This window comes from Camelina sativa, chromosome 17, assembly GCF_030686135.1.
Source record: "Camelina sativa cultivar CO46 ecotype springtype chromosome 17, ASM3068613v1".
In the NCBI taxonomy this organism is placed as follows: Eukaryota; Viridiplantae; Streptophyta; class Magnoliopsida; order Brassicales; family Brassicaceae; genus Camelina; species Camelina sativa.
In genome coordinates, this window is record NC_141896.1 from 16,997,355 (window position 1) to 17,023,287 (window position 25,933).

The following is a 25,933-nucleotide window of genomic DNA, read 5'->3' on the forward strand; positions in this document are numbered from 1 at the left end:
CTTTGCAATGACAAAAGAATATATTACCCATAAAATTGATGTACCAAGAGAATGATACAATGCGACTACTTGATTTTACATTGGGTTGAATCATGGATGTTGTTTGTTTCATCATAGAAGGTGATAATGACTGATGAGCTGAGTCCATATGGCCTTTTTAACCATCATACAGTATATGCATAAAGACACCACCACCAACTTTATAAGTAAGTATTACATATGTTCCACCGGAATTGCTCTAACCATGTTTGGATTCTCCAAGGGATCTGCGAAAAATAGGAGGAGCTGAGCAGAGAATCTGATCCCGATCATATAGCTTTGTCCAACCAAGCTGGTAATCTCAACGAGGATTTCATTCCGAGTCTTGTGAGGAAGATGGAGTATAGCAGATGCAGCAACAGCACAAAGAATCCACTGTTTAGCAACAGCTGTTTGAGAATCAAAGCAAAGGGTTCTCAGCTTCTCTTATTAATTTCTCGAGATAAACACAGACAAGGGGGATAAAGAGATTGTGTACCACTGTCCCAAATATCATATAAATGAAGCTCATTGAAGGCATTATGTTCAGGCCCATGGCCGTGAAAACATAAGACAGAGCGGCGTGGATGTTAATTGTGATCTGCAACAACAGTGCAGAGGTCGTATTATTTTTACAAGAGTTTCTTTAGGTGAAAAAGAGTGATAGCTTTTTGAGGGAAAGAGGTAGCTCACCACAGCGAGAATGTTTTCTCTTATTAAAAACGATGATGTCAGAACATAGCCTATGAGACCAAATGCTCGAACCTGCGTGGGAGGAAACACGATAATACAAGTAAACAGGGAGAGATAAGGAAATGAAGATTGTACTGTGTAATCACAGGAAGCAGACATTTCACCATTGTGCACAAGAAGATCGAGAGACGCCAACTTGCCCCCATCCTGAGAACAGTAGAACAAATGAAGAGAGTTACACTGAAGTAATCTATTTCAATAACGTCAGTCATTTTCTTCAAGAGTAAAGACAGGAAAATACTAAGATGTATGTTTTTGATGGGGTGGACAACTAGAAACTGTACAAGATAGAGAGGAGTTATGAATTCACATACCTCCACAAGGATCCTAGTGCAAGCCCAACAAGACCATGAGTAAGCTACAAGATAAATCGCCACAAGTTAAAGCAATGGTTAAGTAATAATAAGGGAAATAATAAAGATATAAGATTAAGGAGCAGGTTGAAGTATCAGAAGAAGATAAAACTCTGCTTGAGAAACTAGCAAAGCGGAGGCTTACAAAGTAAGTTAATGCTTTGACCGGACCTGATAATATGAACAACAGCATTACAGTAGCAACCTGAGAAACAAACAAACAAACAAAAGACTTGAAGCACATATCCGCAAAGATTTGAAATTCCTTATATTAATAATATATGAAAGAAGAAGGCTCTTTACAAACAAACCATTGTCTTCCTGCCTCCTGCAACATTCCATCTTATCGAAGATATCACAATTGGCAGCGAGAAGAAACATCCAAAGTAGTTCTGCGCTCAAAAGTGTTAACTCAAGAGTGTTAATAAAAGGAATAAGTAGTTACTTACTTCTATCCAATCTTTGTTTCCAAAGTCTACATTTTTTTTGCGATACCATGCAACAAAAAACTTAGCTTTATCGTATAGAACCCAAGTCAGAAGCTCAACACTCTATATCCTAACGAGAATTACAGAGTCTAGAGAACATATGAACTAGAACCTCTGAAATTTTAAGCTAAACTTTATAGCAAAAGGAGATAGTGAACTAGAAGAACACCTAATGGATTTTAGTAAAATTCGTCAAAATTAGTAAAATGGGGGGGGAACAAACCTCAATAGCGAGAGAATTGCTGAGAAAGTAAACGAGGCCTGTGACAGCAGCGAACATGGCACACTCCACTAATCTTAGCGTTTTTTGGTAAACCATTTCATCTCCTTCCTCCACGGCTTCTTCTTTCTTCCCATCCTCTTGAATACCTGAGATAGAAGCACCAGAGACGCTCGAGATTGCGAAACAGCTTCGGTTAGAGATAGAAACTAGAGAGATTCTGGGTCTTTGTAGAGAGAGTGACAGAGAAGAAGACGAAGAAGAAGATGAAGAAGCAAAGGAGTGCGTAGGGGCAAAACGGTTAAATTGAGAAATGGTGGACTGGTATTGAACCGTTTTGATGAGATTCATGGAGTCGACGAAGAAGAAGACGACGACGAAGCTCTCTTCTCTTCTCCGTCGTCTATTTCTCAACTCTTGAGATAAATGTTCGATTGAAATTACACAAACCGAATTGTACCAATATAAACCGACGGTATTGATCTGGTTTGGTTAATGTTTCCTTTGGTTCTCTTTTTATTTTGGTTGCTTCTTTCTTCTTCAACCTCTCTCTCTCTCTCTCTCTTTCTCTCTATAAAGGTTTCGACATCAAAATCTAAGGAAGAGGGGAACACCAAACTCCAGTTCTACTGTTTCTCCGACATCCTCCTACTACAGCAAAGCGACAAGCGGGAATTTGAAAACTCAGAGAAGCAAAATTCAATTTCTCAAACAGCTCAATTTTTTACTTTTATACTTCTAATCCCAATCTGCGATTGGAAAAATGGTGGTCGACCAAGATCAACAATGGCTGCTGGGTTGCTTATCAGCTAGTCTTGACCCTAACCAAAACGTTCGCTCTTTCGCTGAGACCTCGCTCAATCAGGCTTCTCTTCAACCAGGTTCGTTGCTCCTCTTCTAGATTCTCTCCTCTATTTGAAACATTTGGGTTTTCTTAAGTGAGCATATAACCACCTCCTCGGTCTTGTTCTTCATGTCATGAGTAAAAGAAGAAGCTCACCCATAAGATGTTTGTTTCTTGTAGGGTTTGGCAGTGCATTGTGCAGGGTTGCTGCTAACAAAGACCTCTCTGTGGGATTGCGTCAAATATCCTTTTTCTTAACATTGATTTGTTTATCCCTTACTATCTCTCCCGAGCTTGTTGATTGATAAAATGAAGAGTTTCTCTTTTCTTTTGCTTAACCTACTGTTGTTACCTAGCTGCTGTCCTGTTGAAGCAGTTCATTAAAAAACATTGGCGAGAGAATGAGGAGGGTTTTGAATATCCTGTTGTCTCAAGTGAGGAAAAGGTACTCTCACTACCCTCTTTTTTCATTGTTTGTTTGGATTTTTTACTGCTTCCTTAGTTTGCATATGTTTAGGAGATTCTTTTGCTTATGTTATTTAGGCTCTTATTCGAGGACAACTGTTGGGCTCACTTGATGACTCTCATCGGAAAATCTGTACGGCTATTAGTATGGACATATCGTCAATTGCCACGTATGATTGGCCAGAAGAGTGGCCTGAGCTAGTGCCTTTTCTCTTGAGGTTGATTAGCGATCCAAATAACATTAATGGAGGTATATTTGCATTCAGTTTTGTTGGCTCTAGAGACAAATAATTTTCTTATCACCCAACACCCAATTTCTCTACTCTTTCGTGAGAATACGTACGAGGTTTCCTGAGGCTGAGCTTATTTTCATTTTCCAACAGTTCATGGTGCTTTGAAGTGTTTGGCTCTTCTCTCTGGTGAATTGGATGACAAAGAGGTTCCTACGCTGGTACCTGTGTTGTTTCCTTGCTTGCATGCAGTCGTATCCTCTCCTCAGGTTTGGATCCTTATATTGATACGATCAGACTCATGTTGAATCACGTTTTTGGCATGTCAAGTCTCTTAAGTGAAAATATTAGTGACGGAGGCCATTATGGAGCTCACTCCTTTGTATCATTAATTTTTCGTTTGTACATGTAGAGCTATGACAAGTATATTCGAGGAAAAGCCCTTTCAATTGTTTATTCATGTATATCTGTTCTTGGAGCAATGACTGGTGTGTACAAGGTACCTTTTCCTTAATAATTCTTTCTATACAAAAATCTTGAATGTGATTTGCTTCAGCTACTTCCGTTACCAGTTGACATCTATAATTTGGTTATATTCAGACGGAAACTACTACTTTGGTGATGCCTGTGCTTAAGGTTTGGATGAATCAGTTTTCACTTATATTGGAACATCCTGTGCAACGTGAGGATCCTGATGATTGGACTTTAAGAATGGAGGTTCGTCCCTTCTTGTACTTGTCTTACTTTTGTTCTCATTCAACTCCCGGAATTGTTTACAGGCCCCTGTCTTTGCGTTTATTTTGCCTCCTCTCATTAGGTTTTGAAGTGCTTGAATCAGTTTGTACAGAATTTCCCAGTTCTCATCGAAAGTGAATTGCTGGGTATGTTCTCGTGTGTGTGTCCCATGTATCTTGTTTATTCATACATCTGCATCTGAAACATTGTTATTGAAACATACTATTCGTGCAGCTATTATGAGGCCATTGTGGCACACATTTGAGTCATCTCTACAAGTCTATCTTCGATCGTCAATTGAAGGTGCTGAAGATTCATATGATGGAAGATATGATTCAGATGGTGAAGAGAAGAGTCTTGACACTTTTGTCATCCAGGTAACTTACCATTTTCAGTGATCAAGGTTTGTTTTCCTTCAAGGTCTCAATTTCGCAGTTAAACTTATGGTTAGAGCTGGGGCATTTGGCTCATAGATTGTGGTATTTTGATAAGTTTGAGGCCAAACGAGACTTGTTTCTGTGCAGCTATTTGAGTTTCTGTCAACCATCGTTAGCAGTAGAAGACTGGCAAAGGTTTGGCTGAGACCCTTTCAATTTTTTCCCTCTTCATTATGATCGTATGTTGCTTTGGAATTGGTTTCTTACGGAAATATCTTTATCTCAGATCATTTCCGGTAATGTCAGAGAGTTGGTATATCAAACCATCGGTTTCCTGCAGATTACAGAACAACAGGTAGGGATGAATCATGCATCTTCTGCCTACTCAGACATGATAGTATACATTGGTTATATTTTGGTCTTTAAAACTCGAATCTATCTGGGGAAGCTTTACGAAGCTAGATAGTCTACATATATCTGACTGAGTAGTTGTTTTGTTGTGCAATAGGATTTTCTCCTTTGTTTAACAAACTCATCTCTTGCTATTTCAACGAATAAACGATGACCAGAAGGCTTATCCTTCTTACCATTGGTCTGGAACTTTTGTTACTCTTTGTATATCCCTTGTTTCCTTAGAAGTAGTATCTTTCCAGTGCATGTGTTTATTTTTTATAGTTTGACAGTATCTCACTGTACTAAGTCACAAACTGTTGCAACCTTTTCATTGCGGACTGTTAGGGCAATAGAACTTCTGCTGTGCCAATATATTGTTTGCCATGTGGTAATTTCATGTTATGGTTTATGTACGCAAATTAGCTGCTAAAATCTTACAACAACAAGATTTGTAGAATCCCTAGCTAGCTCTGATACAAGATATAGTATGATGTTTTTTAGCTAGCTGTGTCGCCCCTTTCCATTATATTAGGTCTCACAAAATCATGCAGAATTTTTTGTTGTTTTTTGCGCTAGCCTCCTATTTGTTTGCTAGCATAAGTTTAATTATTATATGGTTTATCCAACATTGGAGACAAGACATGCTTTTATTCTTTATCTCATACGTAGCTTCTCTCCAGGTACATACTTGGTCCATGGATGTAAATCAGTTTGTAGCCGATGAAGATGAGGGTAGCTACAGTTGTCGCATATCAGGTAAGATGTCTCTCACTCTTCTTAAGTCAAATTCATATGCTTATGATTGGTCTGAGACAAGATTCAGAGGTCGTATGCATATATCAATATCCAAAATATATGAAAGTGTAAGACTACTTGCTGCACCACAGGAATACTTTTGTTGGAGGAAGTTATCAATACTTTTGGTAGCGAAGGGATCAATGCTGTTATAGATGCTACCGGAAAACGATTCCAAGAGTCTCAAGGTGAAAAGGCAGCTGGTTCTCCGGCCTGGTGGAGAGTAAGTGCACTTAATTTCTGTTTGTTATTGTAAATCTTGAAAGCTTCGACAAGCCCATTATTTCTCTGGAATTTTAACATTGTCACCAATTTTATTTTTAACTTTACAGTTTACTTTCATTTTCCCATTGTTAGATAAAAGAAGCTGCTCTCTTTACTTTGGCTTCTCTTGCTGATCAACTTGTTGAGGCTGAGGTTTGTGTTTTCCATGGTAATTTTAAAACGAAAAATTTACTTGTACTGAAAATATGTTGTCCTTAATATAATAATCTTGTCAGGACTTGAGAACTGACCCTGCCAATTTTGCGAAATTTGTTGAGCAAATGATTATGGAAGATACTGGAATTGGTAGGTATCGTAAGATCTACTGCTCTAACATTACTTCTCATTTGGTATTCAAATTGTTGTACATAACTGGAGCCTTTATTTGACAGGGTATCATGAATGTCCTTTCCTTTATTCCCGCATATTTACAGCTGTGGCTAAGTTCTCTTCTGTGGTAATTTTTTATTTTCTTTTTTCCCTTAACAACTAAAATCTGGAGGATATGAATTGATTTTTTTATCACGTTATTCAGATCAACCCTGGAATTCTTGAGAACTTCCTCGATGCTTCTGTTAGAGCAATAAACATGGACGTGTATGTTTTCTACCCTTCTGCTGTTAGTATCTTTATCGTCAGAGATTAAAGTTAGATACTATTACAAACAGGCCACCACCTGTAAAAGTAGGCGCATGTCGGGCACTTTTGCAGCTCCTACCCGATATGAACCGTTCAGTTATTCTGCCTCAGATCATGAATTTATTCTCATCTCTCACTGATCTTCTCCATCAGGTACATTTTCTACTGACAACCTTTCAGCATAGCGCGTGTGTCTATATTCTTTCTTGTCACCAGAGATGTTTTATTCTTTTATGTAGGCTTCAGATGAAACTTTGGTTTTGGTACTTGAAACTCTTCAACAAGCAATTAAAGCTGGTAAATAAACATATTTTTACTACTTGCAGAAAACTTTTGGAATCTAGTTGTGTAATAGTTCCCAACTATATTTTATTTTCTTTATCATTTGCTAGGCCATGAAGCATCAGGTTCAATAGAGTCTATTATCTCTCCAGTGATTCTTAATTTGTGGGTGGCCCATGTTTCGGATCCCTTTATGAGTATCGATGTAATTGACGTCCTGGAGGTAAATAAAAATGATTACGGTTATTGTTCATTTTGTTGTTAGAAATGCAATTTGCGTAGTTTGTTTATGCTAATCTCTCCTTCTTATATCATTCTAAAATGAACAAGAAAATTATTGTGTCTGGCTAATGTCTTTCCTATGGCTGTCACGCAGGCAATAAAGAATTCACCTGGCTGCCTTCATCCACTGACATCAAGAATTTTACCATTCATTGGACCAATTTTAAATAAGGTGCTGTGCGGAACCGTGAATTCAGACCTTTTTTTTTTCCTCTTCTTCCCTGGTTTCCTTTTATTGATATATCTATCGTGATAATCAGCCACATCAGCAGCCTGAAGGACTAGCGAGTGGATCTTTGGATCTTTTAACTATGCTTCTTAAGGCAAGTTATACTAGCTGATAATTTTTTGGGCTAAATAGACAGTATTTCTCGTGTTTTGCTGACTATTTTTCTAGTCATATATAGGGTGCCCCAAGTGATATAGTGAAAAGTGCGTATGACTTTTGCTTTGATGCTGTCATTCGTATCATACTCCACAGTGAGGATCATAGTGAACTACAGGTGCTAAAATTCTCGGTGACTAATTTGTTTCATCATTATCTATCGACAAAGAGTCACTTATCACTAGCCTTTAATTGGTCAGAACGCGACAGAATGTCTGGCAGCTTTTATATCTAGTGGAAGACAGGAGTTGCTCACTTGGAGTGGCGACCCCGCTTTTACCATGAGAAGTTTGCTTGATGCAACTTCTAGGTACAGCTCTTCACTTGCCTTTTTGTTTGGTTTATTTCACGTCTACCAAAAGCTGAAGGCCTACTATTTCGTGTTTTATTTTTGCATTTGTTAATATGTTGCCAACACTTGCGCATGTGAGGAAAATATCAGTTGATTTTTGTGTATACATGGGTAAATCTATTCGCCATGAAAAATCTAGTCTGTTCACCTGAAAAGGATCTGTTTTTTTGAGTAGCCTTCTGAATAGTATTGTGGTATATCTACATTTTTTTGGAGTCATTTGATAAAGTGTTTTGAGAACCTTGGTTTGTTTGTTCCTCAATGTTTTCAAATTGGTATTTTTTTAAGTCTACATCTTGCAAAATCGATTTCTTAATGTTGGTGCAGGCTTCTTAACCCTGATCTGGAATGTTCTGGATCTCTCTTTGCTGGTAAGTACATTCTGCAGCTTATCTTGCATCTTCCATCAGAGATGGCACCCCATGTCCAGGATCTGGTTGCTGCTCTTGTAAGACGGTTGCAGTCTGCTGAAATGTCGGCTTTAAGAGGCTCATTGCTACTGATTTTTGCCAGACTGGTATTCTTCACCTTTGAGTTTGATAGTTTTAGCATATTAATGGCTCCTCTCTTCTTTGTAAGATGCTGCTAAGGTTCCAAAAGTTCATGGAAGTTTTATCTCTGCCCTGCGCCGTAACCATTGATTTTTGCAGGTTCATATGAGTTTTCCGAATGTCGATCAATTTATCAATCTGCTTGTTAGCATACCCGCTGATGGCCATGGAAATTCCTTTACCTATGTTATGACAGAATGGACTAAACAACAAGGCAAGCATCTCTATCCATGTTGTTTAGTTGTATGATTCTATTTCTCTACCTTATGCATCACGATAAGGGTTTTTCTGGCTATTTCAACTTATTGTTGGTTAAGCATCTATTTTCAGGGGAGATACAATCCGCATATCAAATCAAAGTCACAACTTCAGCTCTGGCCTTGCTACTGTCCACTAGACATTCTGAATTCGCAAAGGTCAATGTCCCAGGCAGTCCAATTCAGGTCTTATGCTGTACCTATCTGTTATTTTTCTTAAATCTCAGTTTACTCTCAGCCTTACAGAAACTTGAGTCAATTTCTCGTATAGTCCAATGGTGGGATAACCACTCGCTCAAAATCTAGATTAGCTCCTGATCAATGGACCATTATCCCTCTACCCATGAAGGTATGCTTTTGTTTGATTCCTTAGTCTAAATGTTCTCTTTTGTTTGATTCCTTAGTCTAAATGTTCTCAATGTACAAGCTGCGAGTCGGAATACATATTCGTTGGGTTTATACAGTTCTATTTTGAATTGGTCATATCCTCCTTTCTTTTTTCATCATTCTGGTGTATGCTTTCAGAAATTTTACATTCTTTGTCTCTGCAGATACTGGCTTTACTAGCTGATACATTGATTGAAATTCAAGAGCAAGTTTTGAATAGTGAAGATGAGGTGATTATGCTTCATTGAACTTCTTTAATTCCTTTCCCGTCTTCAAATTGAATGGAACTTGAGATGCTAATTCTTTTCTTCGGAGTATCAGGATAGCGAATGGGAAGGAGTCCATGGGGGAGATGCTAAAGCTGAGAAAGACTTGCTACGTTCAGCTGGTGCCTCCCAATTCAGCAAACCCACATTTGACCAACTCGAAGCAATGGCTCGTTTCGAGGTCCTTTTTTTTTTTTTCTCTTGTACCTACATGGCTATATTATTGATCCTTATCTCATCAGTGTTAATCTTTAATTTGACAGAACCAAGACGATGAGGTTGATGACCACCTACTTGGTACCGACCCCCTTAATGAGGTGACCCCTTGTGTTCTACATACGTATTGTAACTGCTCCTAATTCTCCAACTCGTGATCTGTTTAACCAAGTCTCTTTATCTCTGCAACAAACAGATTAATCTGGCAAGTTACGTGGCTGATTTTTTGTTGAAGTTTTCAAGCGAAGACCGGACTCTGTTTGATAATCTTTGTCAGGTTTGGTTACCATCCTCTATATATAACCTATCAATATCTTCAAACTTAATATGAACCACTTGGCTTGTTTTCAAATTATCTGTAGGGCTTAACAAATGAGCAAAGAAACGTGATCCATATGGCATTGAACCGCTAGGCTTGGCGTCATAATTCACAATTCATGCCTTGAGTGTTGTTTTTGTCAGTTGATTGATTCTTGGGGAGTAACGAAGTGGTAGCATCCCTTTGTAAAAGTGTCATTTTACATAAAAGTATTAAAAATATTTTTGGTAAAGAAAGTAAATCCTTCCACTTTCATGTTCAACTCCACAGTAAACCCTATGTAGAATTGGGCAGGCACTCACAAGTCACAAAACAATGAAACAAAAACTCTCTAGTCTCTGCATTAATAATATGTTACTATAAGTATGCAATCTCTGCAGAAACCACAACTCGGAGTTGACAACTCCTTACAGATGTGCTAATAGAGTTTTAAAACACGTTGGTGAAATTATGTGCGCAATGATAGGGATCACTTCAACTTTTAACCACATATCCAATAAAAATCAATAAATGGGAAGAGCAACATCATGTACTCGGGTTAGGAAAACTGCTATACGCGTTCTTAACTCTTTGAGTACAAAATCTAACTATGTATAGCATGTGATGCAAAATCACAATATTATGTGATGCAAACTCCTCGTTCTTTGACTCTTTGAGTTTGCATCACATGTGATTTGAACCCCAATAAATTTTTCGTCCTCGATTATTGAAATTGTCTTGTCATCACATTTGCTAACCAATCAACTCTCGAACGATAGATTAAGTATTGAGATAGTTCATTCATCCAGGCCCATTTAGCATATGTATTTTTTTTTTTTTTTGTTAAAAAAATTTAGCATATGTATTCACAGATTTTTAATGTATATTTCAAGAAAATTATTCATACCGAGCAATATGTATTGAACTGTCAAGCGGATCTCGCGACCACGTCTCTAAATTATACATATAATTTTTTTTTTTTTTTTTACGTCAACTATATATAAAAGAGATGATAAATTTGTTATTCAAACAATTAATTAGATTTGTACAAACTTTGTCTACACAAATTAGACAACAATAGTATATTTGTACGAATTAAAATTTTGATCCATGTTCGTCAAACAACGACATGCATATAAACATTAAATAATTCAACTTACAAGAAATCAATTTATCAACTTTTAATAATTTAGTATTAAACTAGAAGTGGTGGTGGAGGTCAAGGTGGAAGAGGTGGAAGTGGAGGTGGAGGACAACGAGGTCGTGGTGGACGACGTGGTCGTGGTGGACGACGTGGTCGTGGTGGACGACGTGGTCGTGGTGGACGACGTGCTCGTGGTGGAGGCAGACAACTACAACCCAATATTATGTCATGCAAACTCCTCGTAGGGGTTTAGATGCTTATGGTTTCATCCCTATAGTTATTGGAGGTGAAGTATTAAACCAGTTTTTGCCAATTTCGTGCAGTGGTTAGTCAGATTATTATTATCGATTTTCTTGTGAATATTTTTGTTTTCATAGGTCATTTACCACATGGTCCATAACTCCACATACATATACACCATCATAAGTACTTTCAAGCTGGAACGCCAGTTTTCAAAGTAGTCTCCTCTTATAATGCTGAATTTTGTACTCTCAGGTTCGGTTATGCTCATCTAGTTCTATATTTTCTTCCTGATTAGCCTAAAACTTATTCCCTGTCTTTGAAGTTGAATCTATGTTCTTACCTCTATTGAATTTGTTGTTGACACCCCCTCTACACATTGTGAGAGATTTTCCAAGACTATTTTTTTTTGCTTCCTAATTTTAATAGGAGAATTGTCCATATTCTTTAAGCCCGTGGGAGTAATTGGGCTCGGGTAAGACAAGCCCGACCCGACACAGAACATCTAGCTCTTTATCGTCTCTCTCTTTTTACTCAAAACGAGAAGCAAAAAAAGCACCGAAAAAAAAAAAACAATTCTAAAATTTCATAGAATCGATCCATCAATGGCGGTGAGTAGTCCAGCTACACGCTTCGCACCGCCGCTGAACCGGCCTTTTCACCACCGATCGACACTCGCCTCGCTTCATTGCGCCTCTAGGAACTTCCTCTTCCTCCGAAATCCTACTCCGAGCTCGACGATCGTCGCGGTCCGGTGCCAGAAACCTGTTTCCGACGGGATTAGCTCTATGGAGACCATGAATCATGTCTCTTCTGTTTCGTCTTCAATCGATTTCCTAACGTTGTGTCATCGGCTCAAGGTATGTGTTTGAACTTTGAACCATATAGATCATTACCGATTCCGAAATCAAAACAACGGATTGAGTAAATAATACTTGGAGAGTGGCTTTCAATTCTGAAATTGGGAGTTGTGTGTAGTGAACTTTTTTGGGTGCCTTCTTTTGTAGACAACAAAGAGAAAAGGGTGGATTAATCAGGGAATAAATGGACCTGAATCAATTGCTGATCATATGTACCGTATGGCTATAATGGCACTTATAGCTGGTGATCTTACTGGAGTTAACAGAGAAAGGTTAGTCTTTGCCTCAACTGTTTTGAGTTTATTTTGATGATAAGAGTAAGGCTACTGTAAATTGTGCAATGCACTGTTGAAAATATACATACGATTTGTAACTAAATATATATATATATGTACATTTCTCTGCTAAAAGTGATTGTTTCTTTCTATGGAATGCAAGTATCTAAGGAGAAACCGATACATATTTGATGGACTGTTAGTTAATGAAGTGGACTTTATCCTCTAGAGAAATGGCATATTCGTGGAACTCAGAATGTAGTGAAAATGTTCCGGGAGTTAAATGAATTATATGAGCGGATAGTATTGTCAGATAATCAAAGTCAGAATTACAAAAGCTGTGCTCTAAAACCGCTTTGTAGTCTTAACTTGATAATCATGCGGCAAGAGTTAGGTATGCTTGTTAGTGTATGTCATTCGTATCAGACTCGTTCAGAAAGTTGAATGAAGGATAAGATAGGAAGACCATGCGTTATTAATTGATTTTTTTAAGTGTTGATTTAGCACTGGTTGTCAAACTATCCAATAATAAGTTCCTCTGTTTTCTGGCTATAACTTATTGGATCTTTCTCTGTCTTCCTTCTTTTTCTTGGCATCTAAACAGGTGTATAAAAATGGCAATAGTGCATGACATCGCTGAAGGTAAATACACTTTATTTCCTATATTCGCTATATAACCTGATCCCTTCTCCTAGTTTAGTATAAAATATTGTATGGTTTGAAGGATACAAACTTGTATAGATTTCAACCCTTGAGTAGGGTAAGATGTGTAACAGATGCAGTTGGATTCATTATGGTACTAAACATGTGTTGAGTGCTGATTACTTTGGTTTCTTTCTCTCAATTTATTTATAATCTTTTTCTGAAACTAAAATCCTACAAAATGTCAAAGCCTCACCACTTGGATTTTGAACAGCTATTGTTGGAGATATTACACCATCTGATGGTGTGCCTAAGGAAGAAAAGAGTAGGAGGGAGAAAGCAGCTTTAAAAGAGATGTGCGAGGTTCTGGGTGGAGGCCTCAGAGGTATATAAGCCTCTGCTACTGTCATCTTCTAATGTTTTGATTTCCAAAACACTAATTTTGTAAGTCTAATGTCAATGTGTAGCGGAGGAGATCACAGAACTTTGGCTGGAGTATGAGAACAATGCTTCTTTAGAAGCAAATCTTGTAAAAGACTTTGATAAGGTAATTATGGGTTTTGATAAAGTTTGAAGCCATCGATGCCTTTAACTTCTGTTAGCTGTTAATAGTCACAACTTACATAACACATGTATACACTTGGGTTACACTGACTCTTGTCTCTATTGCGGATGTAGGTTGAAATGATCCTCCAGGCGCTAGAATATGAAGCTGGTAAGTCTCAATCTTAATCTTTGTGCTTGTTGTTCCTCTCCTATCCCGAGAAATTTTACTTGACGTTTGAACATCATGGCAGAACACGGGAAAGTGCTCGACGAATTTTTCATATCGACAGCAGGTAAAGAACCCATCTCTTACGCTCTTTTCGGTTTACAGTTTTAAACGTGAAGTCAAATCATTGAGTTTCATCAACTACATCAATTTAAAATGCAGGCAAGTTTCAAACCGAAATTGGAAAAAGCTGGGCGGCCGAGATCAACGCTAGGAGGAAAAGCCAATTGACAAACAGACAAAGATAGTAAAATCCAGTTGCATCATACCTTAGATATCCCTCAACGTTCAACAGTAGAATCTCGAAAACTAAGCAGACTCCTCCTCTTGAACCAAAAGGTACAAGCTTCTCAGTTTTGTAGTTCAACGAACATGTCTTGGTTTTTTACCTTCCCTTTTAGTTACTAGTTGAAGTAGTAGGTCCATACTTTTAGACATTCTGGTAAACATGAATCCGAACTCAAGAATATGCTTGCTTTTTTTTTTGAGAAAAATGATCAAAGTTTCTTATTAAAAATCTTGACTCGAGCTTCCTAAACTGATTTTGATGTACTCACAACTCAAAACCCAATTAATACAAATATGGCATGCTCTTTGTTATAAGTACGGACTTGTCTGACCCTACTTAAACGCGTGTGCATTGTCATTGTCACTGTTAGTATGTTGTAATGAAAGTGAGTCAACAGCTACAGAATCTACAAAGATGTAACCAAATGTTGTCACGTGTGTTATATTCTCTCCTCCCTCTCATCTTCTTCTTCTGCAATGATTGTGGAGAAGAAGAAGGCGTGCATTTCCACTGGTTTGTATACAAAGTTAAGATGAAGAGCATATAACAAGACATGTAATTTAATCAGCCGACACAATTTTAATCAAGCAAGATCTCCTCCATTAGCTCCCAAGTTTATGAAGATGGAGCATGACATGTCATGTGACAAAAATAAATTACAAAAAGCAAATGAGAAACAAAGAAGATAAAAAAAAAAAAAAAAAGTCAACACGGTATAATTAAATTGGGTTCCACATTGCCACTGCTGTGTGTTTCTTCCTCTCTTTTTTTATTTGTTTTTAATCGGTATGTTAGTGATGTGGAGAATGGTCCCAAAAGTTGAAAATGTCACTTTCACAAATTTTAATATCCACCAACAACGAGTGAGAACTATTCATTTTCTAATATACATGAAAACTTCTGAACCAATGGTACCATATGTTATGTGTACTGTCTAGAACTAGATATTCCAGTTGTGAATTATTTACAACCCCATACCACAAAGGGATACTTCTTTTATCGCTCTCAATTGCATTACAAACCTTTTTTGTTCTTTTATGTCAATGTATTAAATAATTATGTATTCGCATATGCTGGCTATGGTAAGTCTATATAAAATTATAAATGCAAATATAGCAAGCTTGAGTGAAGAATTTATTGTACTAGTAAGTCTACTAGACAAATAAATATATAATCTCACTCGTTAATGGTTGAAAGTTTTACTTGTGTATTTTAAAATATCCAATGTTAAATCTTTTTACGATTTTCGTCTATTAAAAAAAAATATATTTGTAGTTTGGTAAAGATTTCTTTTAATCATAGTTAACATTTGTTTTTTTTTTGTTCGACAAAATCATAAGTTAACAACATACAAATTGAAAATGGTTTGCATATCGAAATCGCCAATATCGAAGGTGTGATTTATTAAGCATAAATAAGTAAGAAAAAGAAAAAGGTAATAATAATTTATTTTGACCATTGATTTGACGTTGCAGTAAAGCATTGTTTCCTTTACGATGGATGATGATCATCCATAGCAACAAAAATATCAATGCAATTTTTTTTTTTTTTTTGTCTTTAACTTCCTAAAACGATTTTTCTTATTTTCCTACCGCTTTGTTTGATTGATGCGCACAATATTTTTGTCTTTTGATTCATCATCCATCACCCAACTTTTTTTGTTTTTTTTGTTTCTTCTTCTTCTTCCCCCTCCACAGAGAGAGAGGCTTGACAAAGTTTAAACCTTCATCTTCATGTACCCAATTTTGCTTAAGCTGAGGTGAAAGAGAGAGTCAGAGAGAGAAGTTGCTTACTTGGCTTTTTAATGGCTAACACTACTACTACAGTTGGGTTTTGAGAAGCCGAGATTTTTCTTGTTCTTGCGAAATTGTGGTGTTTAAAGGAAGAAGCTTTTACATAGATCCTCAGTTGTTTGCATTTGTCATCTAATCAGGTAATCTTTGGTTCATCTGTAATTTTGTATTTTGGGTTTTGGCTTCACGATCTGGACCTGGTTATCTTATAACAACATCCTTTTCTCGGGTCTCTGTTTTGTATTGAAAGCCTGTGTCAGAACTATAGGGTTCAGTCTTAAGATTAGCAACAGTGTTGGGTGGTGCTGTGTGATTTTAGTTTGGTCAAGTTTGGTCCTTTAAGGTTACACTGTCAGTAGTATTCTCAAAAGTCTGGGAATTTTAGTTGATTTGTTTGATTTTCATGAAATTTTCAGGGTTTGATTGACCAAAGAGTAGAGTAGAGTGGTGATGAAAATGTTAGAATTTGGTCTTCTGGTTTAGATGGCAACACCACCGGTACAGGCTCCTACGGAAGAGGTCTCACCGCCTACTCCACCAGTAGTAGTGTCACCTCCACCATTGGTGTCACCTACACCATTATCACCGCCTACTCCACCATTGGCGTCGCCTCCGACATTGTCCCCGCCTCTTCCAATGGCCTCACCTCCACCGCAGCCGTCGTCTCCCGGTGATAATGCTACTTCCCCAAGTAGAGAACCCATTAATGGCAATTCACCGGAGATCCTAATCACTCCAGCTCAATCTCCTCCTCCTCCTCCGGCTCCAGTGACCCCAGTGTCATCCCCACCACCAGAGCCTTCTCCCTCACTACCTCCACCAATTGTAGCTCCTCCTCCTGCTCCTACATTACCCGACCCGCCAATAAGCATATCACCATCTAAGAGCTCTCCCCCTCCACCTGATCATCCTGTCATTTTACCCACTCCGTTACCCTCACCACCCTCGATACCATCAGCTCCGCCACCAGACTTACCAAGATATTCACCTCCTCCACCTACATTAGTCCCACCATCACATTCATCTCCACCTCCGCCATCACTTCCTCCTCCACGATATCCAGAACGTCCTCCTCCTCCACGGGATCCTCAACGTCCTGAGAAACCTCCTCCACCGGAATCCAAACGTCCTGCTCCTTCATCTCCTCCTCCACCAAAGGAAATTACCCCATCTCCCAAGTCATTACCCTCACCACCACCCTCAGTTGTATCCCCGCCTTCGCGTCCTCAAAAGTCTGTGCCAGGTTTTGATAACCCATCTCCAAACAACCCTACTCCTTTGACAGATAATTCCAGCAGCAGTTCTGGTAATGGTACAGCGGTTGTCGTGGGTGCAAGTATTGGAGTGGCCCTCTTGTTGCTTTGTCTTATTGGACTTGTTGTTTGCTGCTTGAAGAGACGTAAAAGGAGGCCCTCAACCATTGGTGGTGGCTATGTTATGCCAACGCCTGTGGATTCCTCCCCAAGATCAGGTAAAATTTACAGGTTAATCTATTTTATTAGGAAGTGTTAGTCTTTGTCATCCTTACAGTGGCTTAGCAAGCATGGCACAAAGAAGTCTTCTTGTATGTATTGATGGTTGGAATCTTAGATAATACAGTTTACTTTAAACCAAAAGTTCATGGTTCTTTAGAGATTAAGATAGTTTGTGTCAAGAGTTCATAGTTATAGTTATTGCTATGTATATTTGATTATCAGCATTTCTCCACCTTTTTGTTATCCAGATTCAGTGCTTATGAAGACACAGTCATCCGCACCTCTAATGGGAAATCGTTCTAGCAATCGAACATATTTTTCACAGTCAGAACCTGGTGGTTTTGGTCAATCGAGGGAACTGTTCTCATATGAAGAACTTGTCATAGCAACGAATGGATTCTCAGATGAAAATCTATTGGGTGAAGGTGGATTTGGTCGTGTGTATAAAGGAGTCTTGCCAGATGAAAGAGTGGTTGCTGTTAAACAGCTAAAAATAGGTGGAGGCCAGGGTGACCGAGAGTTCAAAGCCGAGGTTGAGACCATAAGCAGAGTACATCACCGGAATTTGCTTTCTATGGTTGGATACTGCATTTCTGAGAGCCGGAGATTGCTTATTTATGATTATGTCTCTAACAACAACCTTTACTTCCATCTTCATGGTAAGCGAGATTTCAGGACATATCATCATTAACACTGCCCGTGTTAAAATTGCTGTCTTATACTGTCTTGCTATGGTCTTTAGCCGCAGGGACTCCGGGTCTAGACTGGGAAACACGTGTTAAAATTGCTGCTGGTGCGGCTCGTGGACTAGCTTATCTCCATGAAGATTGTAGGTTGCTGTGACTCTTCCATAATTTGTGGGAAAAAGGTCCTGATGCTATTTTATGGTTCTTGGGTACTAATATATTTGATGGTAAACTTTGATAGGTCATCCTCGTATCATCCATAGGGACATCAAATCATCCAACATTCTTTTAGAGGATAACTTTCACGCCCTGGTATACATCCACCTACTCTTCTGAACTACAAAGCTGCTGATAATTAAGATCATGGGTTTTAACAGTGTTTAATCTCTCATTCTCTAGGTTTGTGATTTTGGCCTTGCAAAGCTAGCTCTTGATTGTAACACACATATTACAACTCGAGTTATGGGAACATTCGGGTAGGTGGTGGTTCTCAGGAGCAAAACAGTCTTTCTGTATATGTTGCACATCCTGCATCTACTAAAGTATCTGTATAATGTTTCAGATACATGGCTCCTGAATATGCATCAAGTGGCAAATTAACTGAGAAATCAGATGTGTTCTCCTTTGGGGTTGTTCTACTAGAGTTGATCACTGGACGTAAGCCCGTGGATACATCCCAGCCTCTGGGAGATGAGAGCCTTGTTGAATGGGTATGGCATAAATAAGCAATTTTAACTGTTTGAGAATAGAACTGTTTCTTCAATCCAATGTTTGCATTTGATGTTTCAGGCTCGTCCTTTGCTTAATCATGCCATTGAAACCGAAGAGTTTGCAGCTCTAGCAGATCCCAAGCTGGCTAAAAACTATGTTGGTGTGGAAATGTTTAGAATGGTTGAAGCAGCTGCAGCCTGTATTCGCCATTCAGCTGCAAAGAGACCTCGAATGAGTCAAGTACTGACATTTTCTCAAAAAAATCATATTAATTTCTTCTTCATTCCACCAAATAAAATCTCACATAACAAGCTCTTAATTGAAAATTCTTACAGATTGTTAGAGCTTTCGACAGTCTAGCTGAGGAAGACCTCACCAATGGGATGAGACTAGGGGAAAGCGAAATCATCAACTCAGCTCAGCAGTCTGCAGAGATTAGATTATTTAGGAGAATGGCTTTTGGCAGCCAAAATTACAGTACAGATTCTTTCACTCGTAGTAGTAATATAAGCAAAGATGAAAACGTGTAAATATCAGCAACAAAACACATTGCATAATGATTTTTCCGAGAAAGAGATCTTGATTAACTTCAGATTTGGATCATCTGTTTCATCCTTGATCTAAAGAATTGAAGAAACCAGGAGTTTGGGGGATCATGTGGATGAACACATTGCATAGTAATTTCGCCTTAAAACATATCTCAAAGCATATCAATTTTCAAGTTCCAATCCTTAAATTCAGGTCCTCAGGTTCTTCTGGTCCAAATCTGTGGATGAACAAGAATGGAAATGAGACGAGTAAATTGTTATGTTGGACACAACATTGTTTCATTTTTTCTTCCCGCTCTGATGTTACTGCTCGTTATCATGTCCTCTCATTATCATGCTTCTTTATGTTATCACCAAACTCTTCATTACGTGTGTCACTGTCCCTCACATGATACATATGGTCAAATGAATCAATTTGCCAAATATAATATGAGAAAAGACCAGTTCACCCTTTTCCCGAACTACATTCATGTTGGGGAATAGTCTCAAAGGGAACAAGAACTTAATCAGCTACAGTTCTTTTGACGTCCAAGATTCCTAAATATGCCGGTAAATATGTCTCAAACCCCATGTGATTTCTATAATATTTCTGTATATCTATATCATCTCTGTAACCTTGTAGTTTTTGTGCATATCAGAGTGATGGAAGAAGATTGTGGTGCATTTGCAGCAGACTGTGTTGTCCTGTCATGCTGCTGCCAGTGCCTTGTCTTACAAGTCAGTGTCTTCGTCTTCTTCAAGATCCCATGTAAGCTTGCCAAGAAGATGAAGAAGTTTGTGAAGAGAAGATCTCAGAAAACCTTGCAACCAACAATGGAGGACGTCAAAGAGGAGCATTGTTCTTGCAACGGGTTTGACTTTGAAGAAGGCTCATCTGGATCATATTGCTTCGAAGATATTGAAGGAATGTTGCAGGAACTGTCGATGAGCAAAGGGATCTTGTTTGGAAGCTTCTGGCGCCACGAAGAATTTTCTGACGTTATCGATTTCAAATAGCAACATAAATTATTATTTGCTCGTCTGCATCCGTTGTGTTAATTTAATCAAGAATCCAGAAAATAAGCGTTAAGGAGGCACACCAAATCAGGTCTCATTTCTCAAAACATCAGTAGAAGAGAAATGTAACAAAGACAAAGGTTGTATTGTATATCCTTTATCTGCACTTATCTAACTCATGTATAATCGTCCACTGCTTTCTAATAATTAGATGTTTCTTTGGTCATTGTTTTTACCTGACAAGGATGCAGGAATCAGAATTTACACCTCTATGCTATACAAACCAGTTAAATAGCCTCTGTTTTCATAGTGCCTCTATGCTATACAAACCACTTCTTAATCCTCCAGTATATAATTTTCATGGTCTTATTTACATCCTGCAAAGAGACTAAAACCCAAATAATCTGAGGAGATAAATATCAGTATTCGTCCATTAGCTGTCAAGATTCTGGCTGATAAGAACTCATGACCAATGGCCTTGCTGATCTCTGCCTCTCCATTTCAAAGTTCCCAGAGTTGCTGCATTGATCCTCGTATCTAAGCAGCTGTATGGTTCCATGAGACATTGGGAAAAACCTCATCTGAACAGCAGAGAATATGAAGTAAGGCATCATTGTCGACAGCACTACAAAGAGAGTGGTGATCCAGTAAGAAGGTGCAGGCGCAAGAGCTTCAAGAAAGACCATATAGGCATCTTTAGATACTCTTATTGGAAGGGATCCGTACACCATCAGGAAAATGTACCATAAACCAACAGATCCCCAAATGACGAGATGTTGGATCAGTGTGAAGTAACTGATCGTCAATACCATCTGCAAACTCACAACCCACACCACACATGTGTACATTGTTCCCCCTAGAATATCTCTCCCTGCTGTTTTCCCTTCGTGGTTGAAAGCTTGAGATTCAAGAGAGCTTTTGCAAAGAAAGAAAATGATAATTGCACTGCAGAAGCCATGGGACATCCAACTGAGTATTCGGCGCCAACTAAAAAGGAGATTCTGTACACCTTCTTGGTACAATACGGGGAACTGTGACAGCAAACAAAGCAAGACTTTGGTAAAGAAATTCTACTTGACTGGTGAAAGATTAAGCAGCTGTTTTGATTTGAATGACTATACCTTGAGACAAAATGGTGCAGATACATCCTGGTCGAAGATGCCCAAACATATTACAGGAAGAGACGTGAAAAAGACGCTATAAAGAGATAGATACCAGTCATTGTAAGCCGGTGTCGCTGAAAATGATGTGTATGCCTCATATAAGAAGAGAGTGAAACCAAATGTAATGTTCTTGTAGAAGAAATAACAAATCTGCATATAAGAACAGACAAATATTGAGAAAACTAGTCATAGTAAAGGAAAGTGAGACTGAAGATCAGCGTCAATCTAAATTTGTAGGTTAGACTTGTACCATTTTTGAGATCCGTCTGTAACACCAGTGTCCATGGACCAGTAACAAGCGCTCCAGATATCTGAATTGAGCAATGGCAATGTCGCTGGACATTACAGCCTGGAAAATTATAAGGATTAGTAAAGAACCAATAAAAGCTGAAAATAGTTGTTTGTTATTCTTTTATCGAACCTGCATTCCTTCCACGCCGCTGATCCCAACTCCTATATCTGCTTCCTGAAGCATTCCAACATCATTTGCGCCATCACCAATTGCCAGTGTAGTCTGACCGCTTCCAGTTTTGACTAGTCTTGTTACCTATGTAATATGAGTCATGAAAAAACCTAGGAACAGAAGCTAAGTATATGACAATTGTGATGGAAGATAAAGTAAGAACTGACCAGTGCCTTCTGTTTTGGTGATGAACGGCAGCAAATCACTGAAGCACAGCCAATGGCCAGCTCAAGGAAGATGCCTTTCATATCTTCCTCCAATGCATAAGCAAGTGATTTTCCATCAATGATTAAAGCAAGAGCCTTAGAGTTTCCACCAGACGCTTTCAGCTGAGCCTTTCCACTAGTTATCTGATACAGTACATTTTCTTTTAAAGCCTGCAAAAAAATAGCCAAATGGATTCGTTCATCTACATAATCACTAGTAGTAATACTAATCCATCCCCATCATATCAGTGTTCCAAAAACTTTGTACTACCTCTGCAATGGCATCTTTTTCTCCGGATTTTTCCAACTGCTGGATTTCAGGGGTCTCCAAGTTAATTATGATCTGCTTCATGTCTCGTCTGAGCAAACTACAAGCGAAGCTGTCAAAGATACACATGCACAGGTGGGTTCAGAGAGTGATTAAGATTGTATGCACAAGGCTCAAGAGTAAACATAATCTGGTTGTACCCAGAAATCAATACCCAATATTGATAGCAGTCTCCATCTTGTCTCCAGTCAAAACCCAAATCTTAATTCCTGCTTGAGCAAGCTTATCAATGCAATCAGGGACCTGAATGAAAGGAAAGAGAAAGAGAGAAAATACTTTCAATATTCTTGTTCGCCTCTGTAAAACTCACCAATCTATAAATTAGCTTTACCCCATTTTGAAGTTTATCCTCAACAGCAGTAGCTCCAAGAAGAACCAAGTTTCTCTCAATCTTCTCTGTTACTTCATCTATCAGTGCTTCTCGATCAGCACTAACTGAATTCTTGGCTTCACTGATTCTCTCAGTGAACACCTCATATTCATTCTCGTCGAGTTCACGATAGGCAAGTATCAAAGTTCTCAATCCAGCATCAGCATACTCGTTCACATGGTCCCGGGTTTCCTTTTCATACTTTCTACCGCTTTCGGAAAGTCTTTCAAACATGACACTGGACAATAAACGAAGTTGAAACTAAGTTCGAAAAGAGATTTATATCTGAATTTCTAAAGTCGGGATCCATACCTGTCTGCCCCTTTACAAAGTAAAAGCAGTTTGCCATCTTGATCCTGCACTATTACTGACATCCTTTTCCTTGAGCTACTGAATTCAAGAACGTTCAGGACTTTATACAACCTGCAAGGGAACACTTTCACTAAATCCAGAAAGGGACAGAAGCTTGTGATGGTATACAATAAATGAGAGAAGAAGAACCGACCTTTCAATTCGTTCCCCAGTCACCGGGTCTAGCTCTCTGACGGATATTGTTGTTTGAGTTCGAGTGAAAAATTCAAACCCAAGCTCCCTTGCTGCAATAACAAATGCTGCCTCGTCCGGTGATTCAGCCTCGTAGGAGACCTTTCCTGTATCTTCATCCACTTCAGGTATAACTGTATGGCATACTGCCAATAATTGGAAGAATTTCTGAATGACATCAGCATGCGTTTCTGTGACCCACTTTCCATCCATTATCCTTTCATCTCTAAAGTTGAATCCTTTCACAGCCGGTTCTGCAGCAACAACATCCTCGGTACTAATTCCATTGCTCTGATTCCCCAAAGCAGAACCTTTTCTCCTATCCATAGCCATCTCCACCTCTGTTACACCACGTCCATAGGCTGTCCCAGCAATAGAACACTTGATGAACTCCATGGAGTTACAAGTCAATGTTCCCGTCTTATCTGAAAGAATTGTACCCACTTGCCCAAGTTCTTCATTCAGATTGGAAGTACGTGCATGTGCTGGTTTGTCAGCTTCCTCATAATACATATGGATATCCCGATTGATGAAGACACTCTGAAGAACCTTGACAATCTCTATTGAGACATACAAGGATATAGGAATAAAATAACTGTTTAACATTAGCGCCGTTAGAAAGTGAAACATTGCAGCCATATGCACCCTCTTCGGGTCAAAGAAGATGGTTGAATCATCCGGTTTCAGATACCATCTTTTCATTACGCCATTCTGGAAATCTTCTCTCGTTGATATTCCAAATAAAATCGAACCAAAAAAAGCTAATGAAATCACCATAAGGAACATCAGGTAAATAATCTTATCCATCTTCCTCTCGATCATGCTTCTCTTAGACGGAGGCTCTGTTGAATTCTGGACAACTTTTGTATCAGGTCCTGTGAAGATAACAACCCCATAGATATAGTCTGTGTTCCTGAGTTTTGATCCCCTCAGAAGAAGCTGCTGTGGTGAGAGAGGGTACTTTGCTCCCTTGAGCTCCATAGTACCAATAAATGAGTACAAGTTAGCATTCGGGTCTTCACATTTGATAAAAGCCTCAAAGTCCCTGAAATTGAGCTCCTCGCGCAATGACAATGTTACTTCTAGTCCTTGTTTAAGTTTCAGATTTGTTTCACCGTCAAGGTTCATTGTCTCTACATAGCAAACAGCATCCTCGTAGCTAGAAGAAAGCAGGACAAGGTCTGCCGGAAAAAACTCGTTTTTCTCTACCTTCAATATATCTCCAACTCTTAGTGTCTTCCATTCCTTAAGATCGAAATTCCCATTGCCTACGTGCGCTCTAACTTTTCTGTTATTCACCTCAATATCCTAAAAGCATGGAAATTTCCAGATGATGAGAAAGATATACAAATGATAAATGAAGGTGATCCAACCTAATGCAAAAGCAATACAACTATCCCCAGTTATGAACTATGTAGCTTAATCCAACATAGAACTACAGATTCGGAACAAGAAAACAAACAATTTATAGACACACAGCATCCTATTAAGATCATCTAATCCAACTCTAATCAATCAACAACCCATAAGTACCTGTTGTTTCCGGCGCCAATCTTCTACACCCTCTTTAAACATAGTAGCTAGGATGACGAAAGTAAGCGGAACAATGGCGCTTACAGCGGTATAAGGCGCGAGAGGAGTAAAAGACAAGATCCCAACAACAAGGAAGTAGAAATTGGCAACTCTCCTGAACTGCTCAAACAAAGATTTAGGGAGGAAAGTGGTGAGAGTGTACTTGGTAGTCCGAACATAGTTGTCACAGTAAATTCTTGATTCAGCTTCAGGGGAATCAGGCTGGTTACAGAAAACCACACGAGAGAAACCAGATCGTCCAATTTTCGAATGGTCTGGCTTGAAACAAGCTTTAGCACCTGTCAACGTGAGAAGCTTGCTCAACAGTATCTTCCTTTTGCGTCTCCTTCCACTTCCTGCTGCCATTGTGTGTCTCTCTCTCTCTCTCAATTCAACACCTGACTGTGTAAAAAAAAAAAGAATCAGACTTTCAGAATCTCTAAAACCCTGAAATTATATTAAAGTAATGTCGATTGAATAGGAGCAAGAAAGGCCAAATTTTGCAGCGTCTCAAGAGCATTACACTGAATAAAGTTGGGATTTTTTTTGGCTATGAAATGACGGTAACATGTGAAAACAGAGGTACCCAGAGAACAAAATTGTTAAAAGGATAAAACTTTAGGGGAAATGGACAAAGAGAGAAGAAGGAGAAGAAGAGACAATGATACCTTTGATTGTATTCGACGACCTCGTAGTTTATGAGTCTCTTCTTGACCTTTTCATTTCCCGAGAAATTTCTCGGAAAAAATCTGGTGAAGAGACAGACAAAGGATATATCTAAAGATGAGATTTTGTGGAAATTATAGAAAGAAATCTGAAGAGAAAAGGGTAAAGAATCTGAAAGATTTCAATCTGTAATCTCTTAATTTGGAAACTGGGTTGGGTTGGGTTTTAAATGCATGAACAAAAAGTCTTGGGGTTTTTTTAATGCATCAACTTAAAATATTGGAAATTAAGGGGGTGTATTCAACTTGACATTTTAAGTGATTTGTGTGAATTTACAAATT

The 25,933-nt window shown here is 38.6% G+C and overlaps 6 protein-coding genes across 8 annotated transcripts; 4 read left to right on the plus strand and 2 right to left on the minus strand.

Annotated features, from left to right (window-relative positions):
- Window position 1: 1 nt before the first annotated feature.
- LOC104756924 (uncharacterized) lies at window positions 2–2,224 on the minus strand. The gene is made up of 8 exons (XM_010479585.3): window positions 1,836–2,224; window positions 1,436–1,516; window positions 1,270–1,329; window positions 1,086–1,129; window positions 876–918; window positions 712–783; window positions 518–619; window positions 2–428 (listed from the first exon to the last, which is right to left on the minus strand). Exons 1-8 carry the CDS (start codon window positions 2,181–2,183, stop codon window positions 309–311), a joined length of 870 nt encoding a protein of 289 aa, XP_010477887.1. The 5' UTR covers window positions 2,184–2,224; the 3' UTR covers window positions 2–308.
- Window positions 2,225–2,375: 151 nt separating this feature from the next.
- LOC104756925 (uncharacterized) lies at window positions 2,376–10,133 on the plus strand. The gene is made up of 33 exons (XM_010479586.3): window positions 2,376–2,713; window positions 2,857–2,918; window positions 3,029–3,121; window positions 3,220–3,391; window positions 3,525–3,640; window positions 3,784–3,870; window positions 3,972–4,088; window positions 4,189–4,252; window positions 4,341–4,483; window positions 4,631–4,678; window positions 4,770–4,838; window positions 5,557–5,632; window positions 5,764–5,894; window positions 6,029–6,088; window positions 6,172–6,241; window positions 6,328–6,392; window positions 6,471–6,532; window positions 6,604–6,727; window positions 6,814–6,871; window positions 6,967–7,079; window positions 7,233–7,310; window positions 7,399–7,461; window positions 7,546–7,641; window positions 7,724–7,833; window positions 8,203–8,392; window positions 8,526–8,640; window positions 8,757–8,869; window positions 8,955–9,032; window positions 9,235–9,300; window positions 9,392–9,517; window positions 9,600–9,653; window positions 9,749–9,829; window positions 9,915–10,133. The coding sequence occupies exons 1-33, from the start codon at window positions 2,596–2,598 to the stop codon at window positions 9,963–9,965; spliced, it is 3,069 nt and encodes a 1,022-aa protein (XP_010477888.2). The 5' UTR covers window positions 2,376–2,595; the 3' UTR covers window positions 9,966–10,133.
- A 1,112-nt stretch (window positions 10,134–11,245) lies between these two features.
- On the plus strand, window positions 11,246–14,300 carry LOC104756926 (uncharacterized). Its single transcript, XM_010479587.3, has 8 exons — window positions 11,246–12,094; window positions 12,242–12,366; window positions 12,974–13,011; window positions 13,286–13,396; window positions 13,479–13,558; window positions 13,690–13,726; window positions 13,809–13,850; window positions 13,946–14,300. Exons 1-8 carry the CDS (start codon window positions 11,840–11,842, stop codon window positions 14,029–14,031), a joined length of 774 nt encoding a protein of 257 aa, XP_010477889.2. The 5' UTR covers window positions 11,246–11,839; the 3' UTR covers window positions 14,032–14,300.
- A 973-nt stretch (window positions 14,301–15,273) lies between these two features.
- On the plus strand, window positions 15,274–19,329 carry LOC104756929 (proline-rich receptor-like protein kinase PERK10). The gene is made up of 9 exons (XM_010479588.3): window positions 15,274–16,005; window positions 16,282–17,336; window positions 17,589–17,999; window positions 18,083–18,169; window positions 18,268–18,338; window positions 18,426–18,502; window positions 18,589–18,736; window positions 18,816–18,977; window positions 19,073–19,329. Exons 2-9 carry the CDS (start codon window positions 16,349–16,351, stop codon window positions 19,265–19,267), a joined length of 2,139 nt encoding a protein of 712 aa, XP_010477890.2. The 5' UTR covers window positions 15,274–16,005; window positions 16,282–16,348; the 3' UTR covers window positions 19,268–19,329.
- A 598-nt stretch (window positions 19,330–19,927) lies between these two features.
- Window positions 19,928–20,281, plus strand: LOC147923900 (uncharacterized). The gene has a single exon (XM_087496566.1). It carries the CDS (start codon window positions 19,928–19,930, stop codon window positions 20,279–20,281), a length of 354 nt encoding a protein of 117 aa, XP_087352692.1.
- Window positions 20,282–20,459: 178 nt separating this feature from the next.
- Window positions 20,460–25,860, minus strand: LOC104756930 (putative phospholipid-transporting ATPase 12). 3 transcript variants are annotated; one of them, XM_087494388.1, is made up of 12 exons: window positions 25,595–25,860; window positions 24,888–25,324; window positions 23,317–24,662; window positions 23,124–23,234; window positions 22,773–23,049; window positions 22,596–22,684; window positions 22,385–22,493; window positions 22,075–22,284; window positions 21,866–21,991; window positions 21,695–21,793; window positions 21,403–21,594; window positions 20,460–21,312 (listed from the first exon to the last, which is right to left on the minus strand). In XM_087494388.1, the coding sequence occupies exons 2-12, from the start codon at window positions 25,290–25,292 to the stop codon at window positions 20,722–20,724; spliced, it is 3,555 nt and encodes a 1,184-aa protein (XP_087350514.1). In that variant the 5' UTR covers window positions 25,293–25,324; window positions 25,595–25,860; the 3' UTR covers window positions 20,460–20,721. The 3 variants fall into 3 exon arrangements, with proteins under 3 accessions (XP_087350514.1, XP_087350512.1, XP_087350513.1); XM_087494386.1 differs by having other exon boundaries at window positions 24,888–25,328; XM_087494387.1 differs by having other exon boundaries at window positions 24,888–25,328; window positions 25,450–25,608.
- Between the last annotated feature and the right edge of the window lie 73 nt (window positions 25,861–25,933).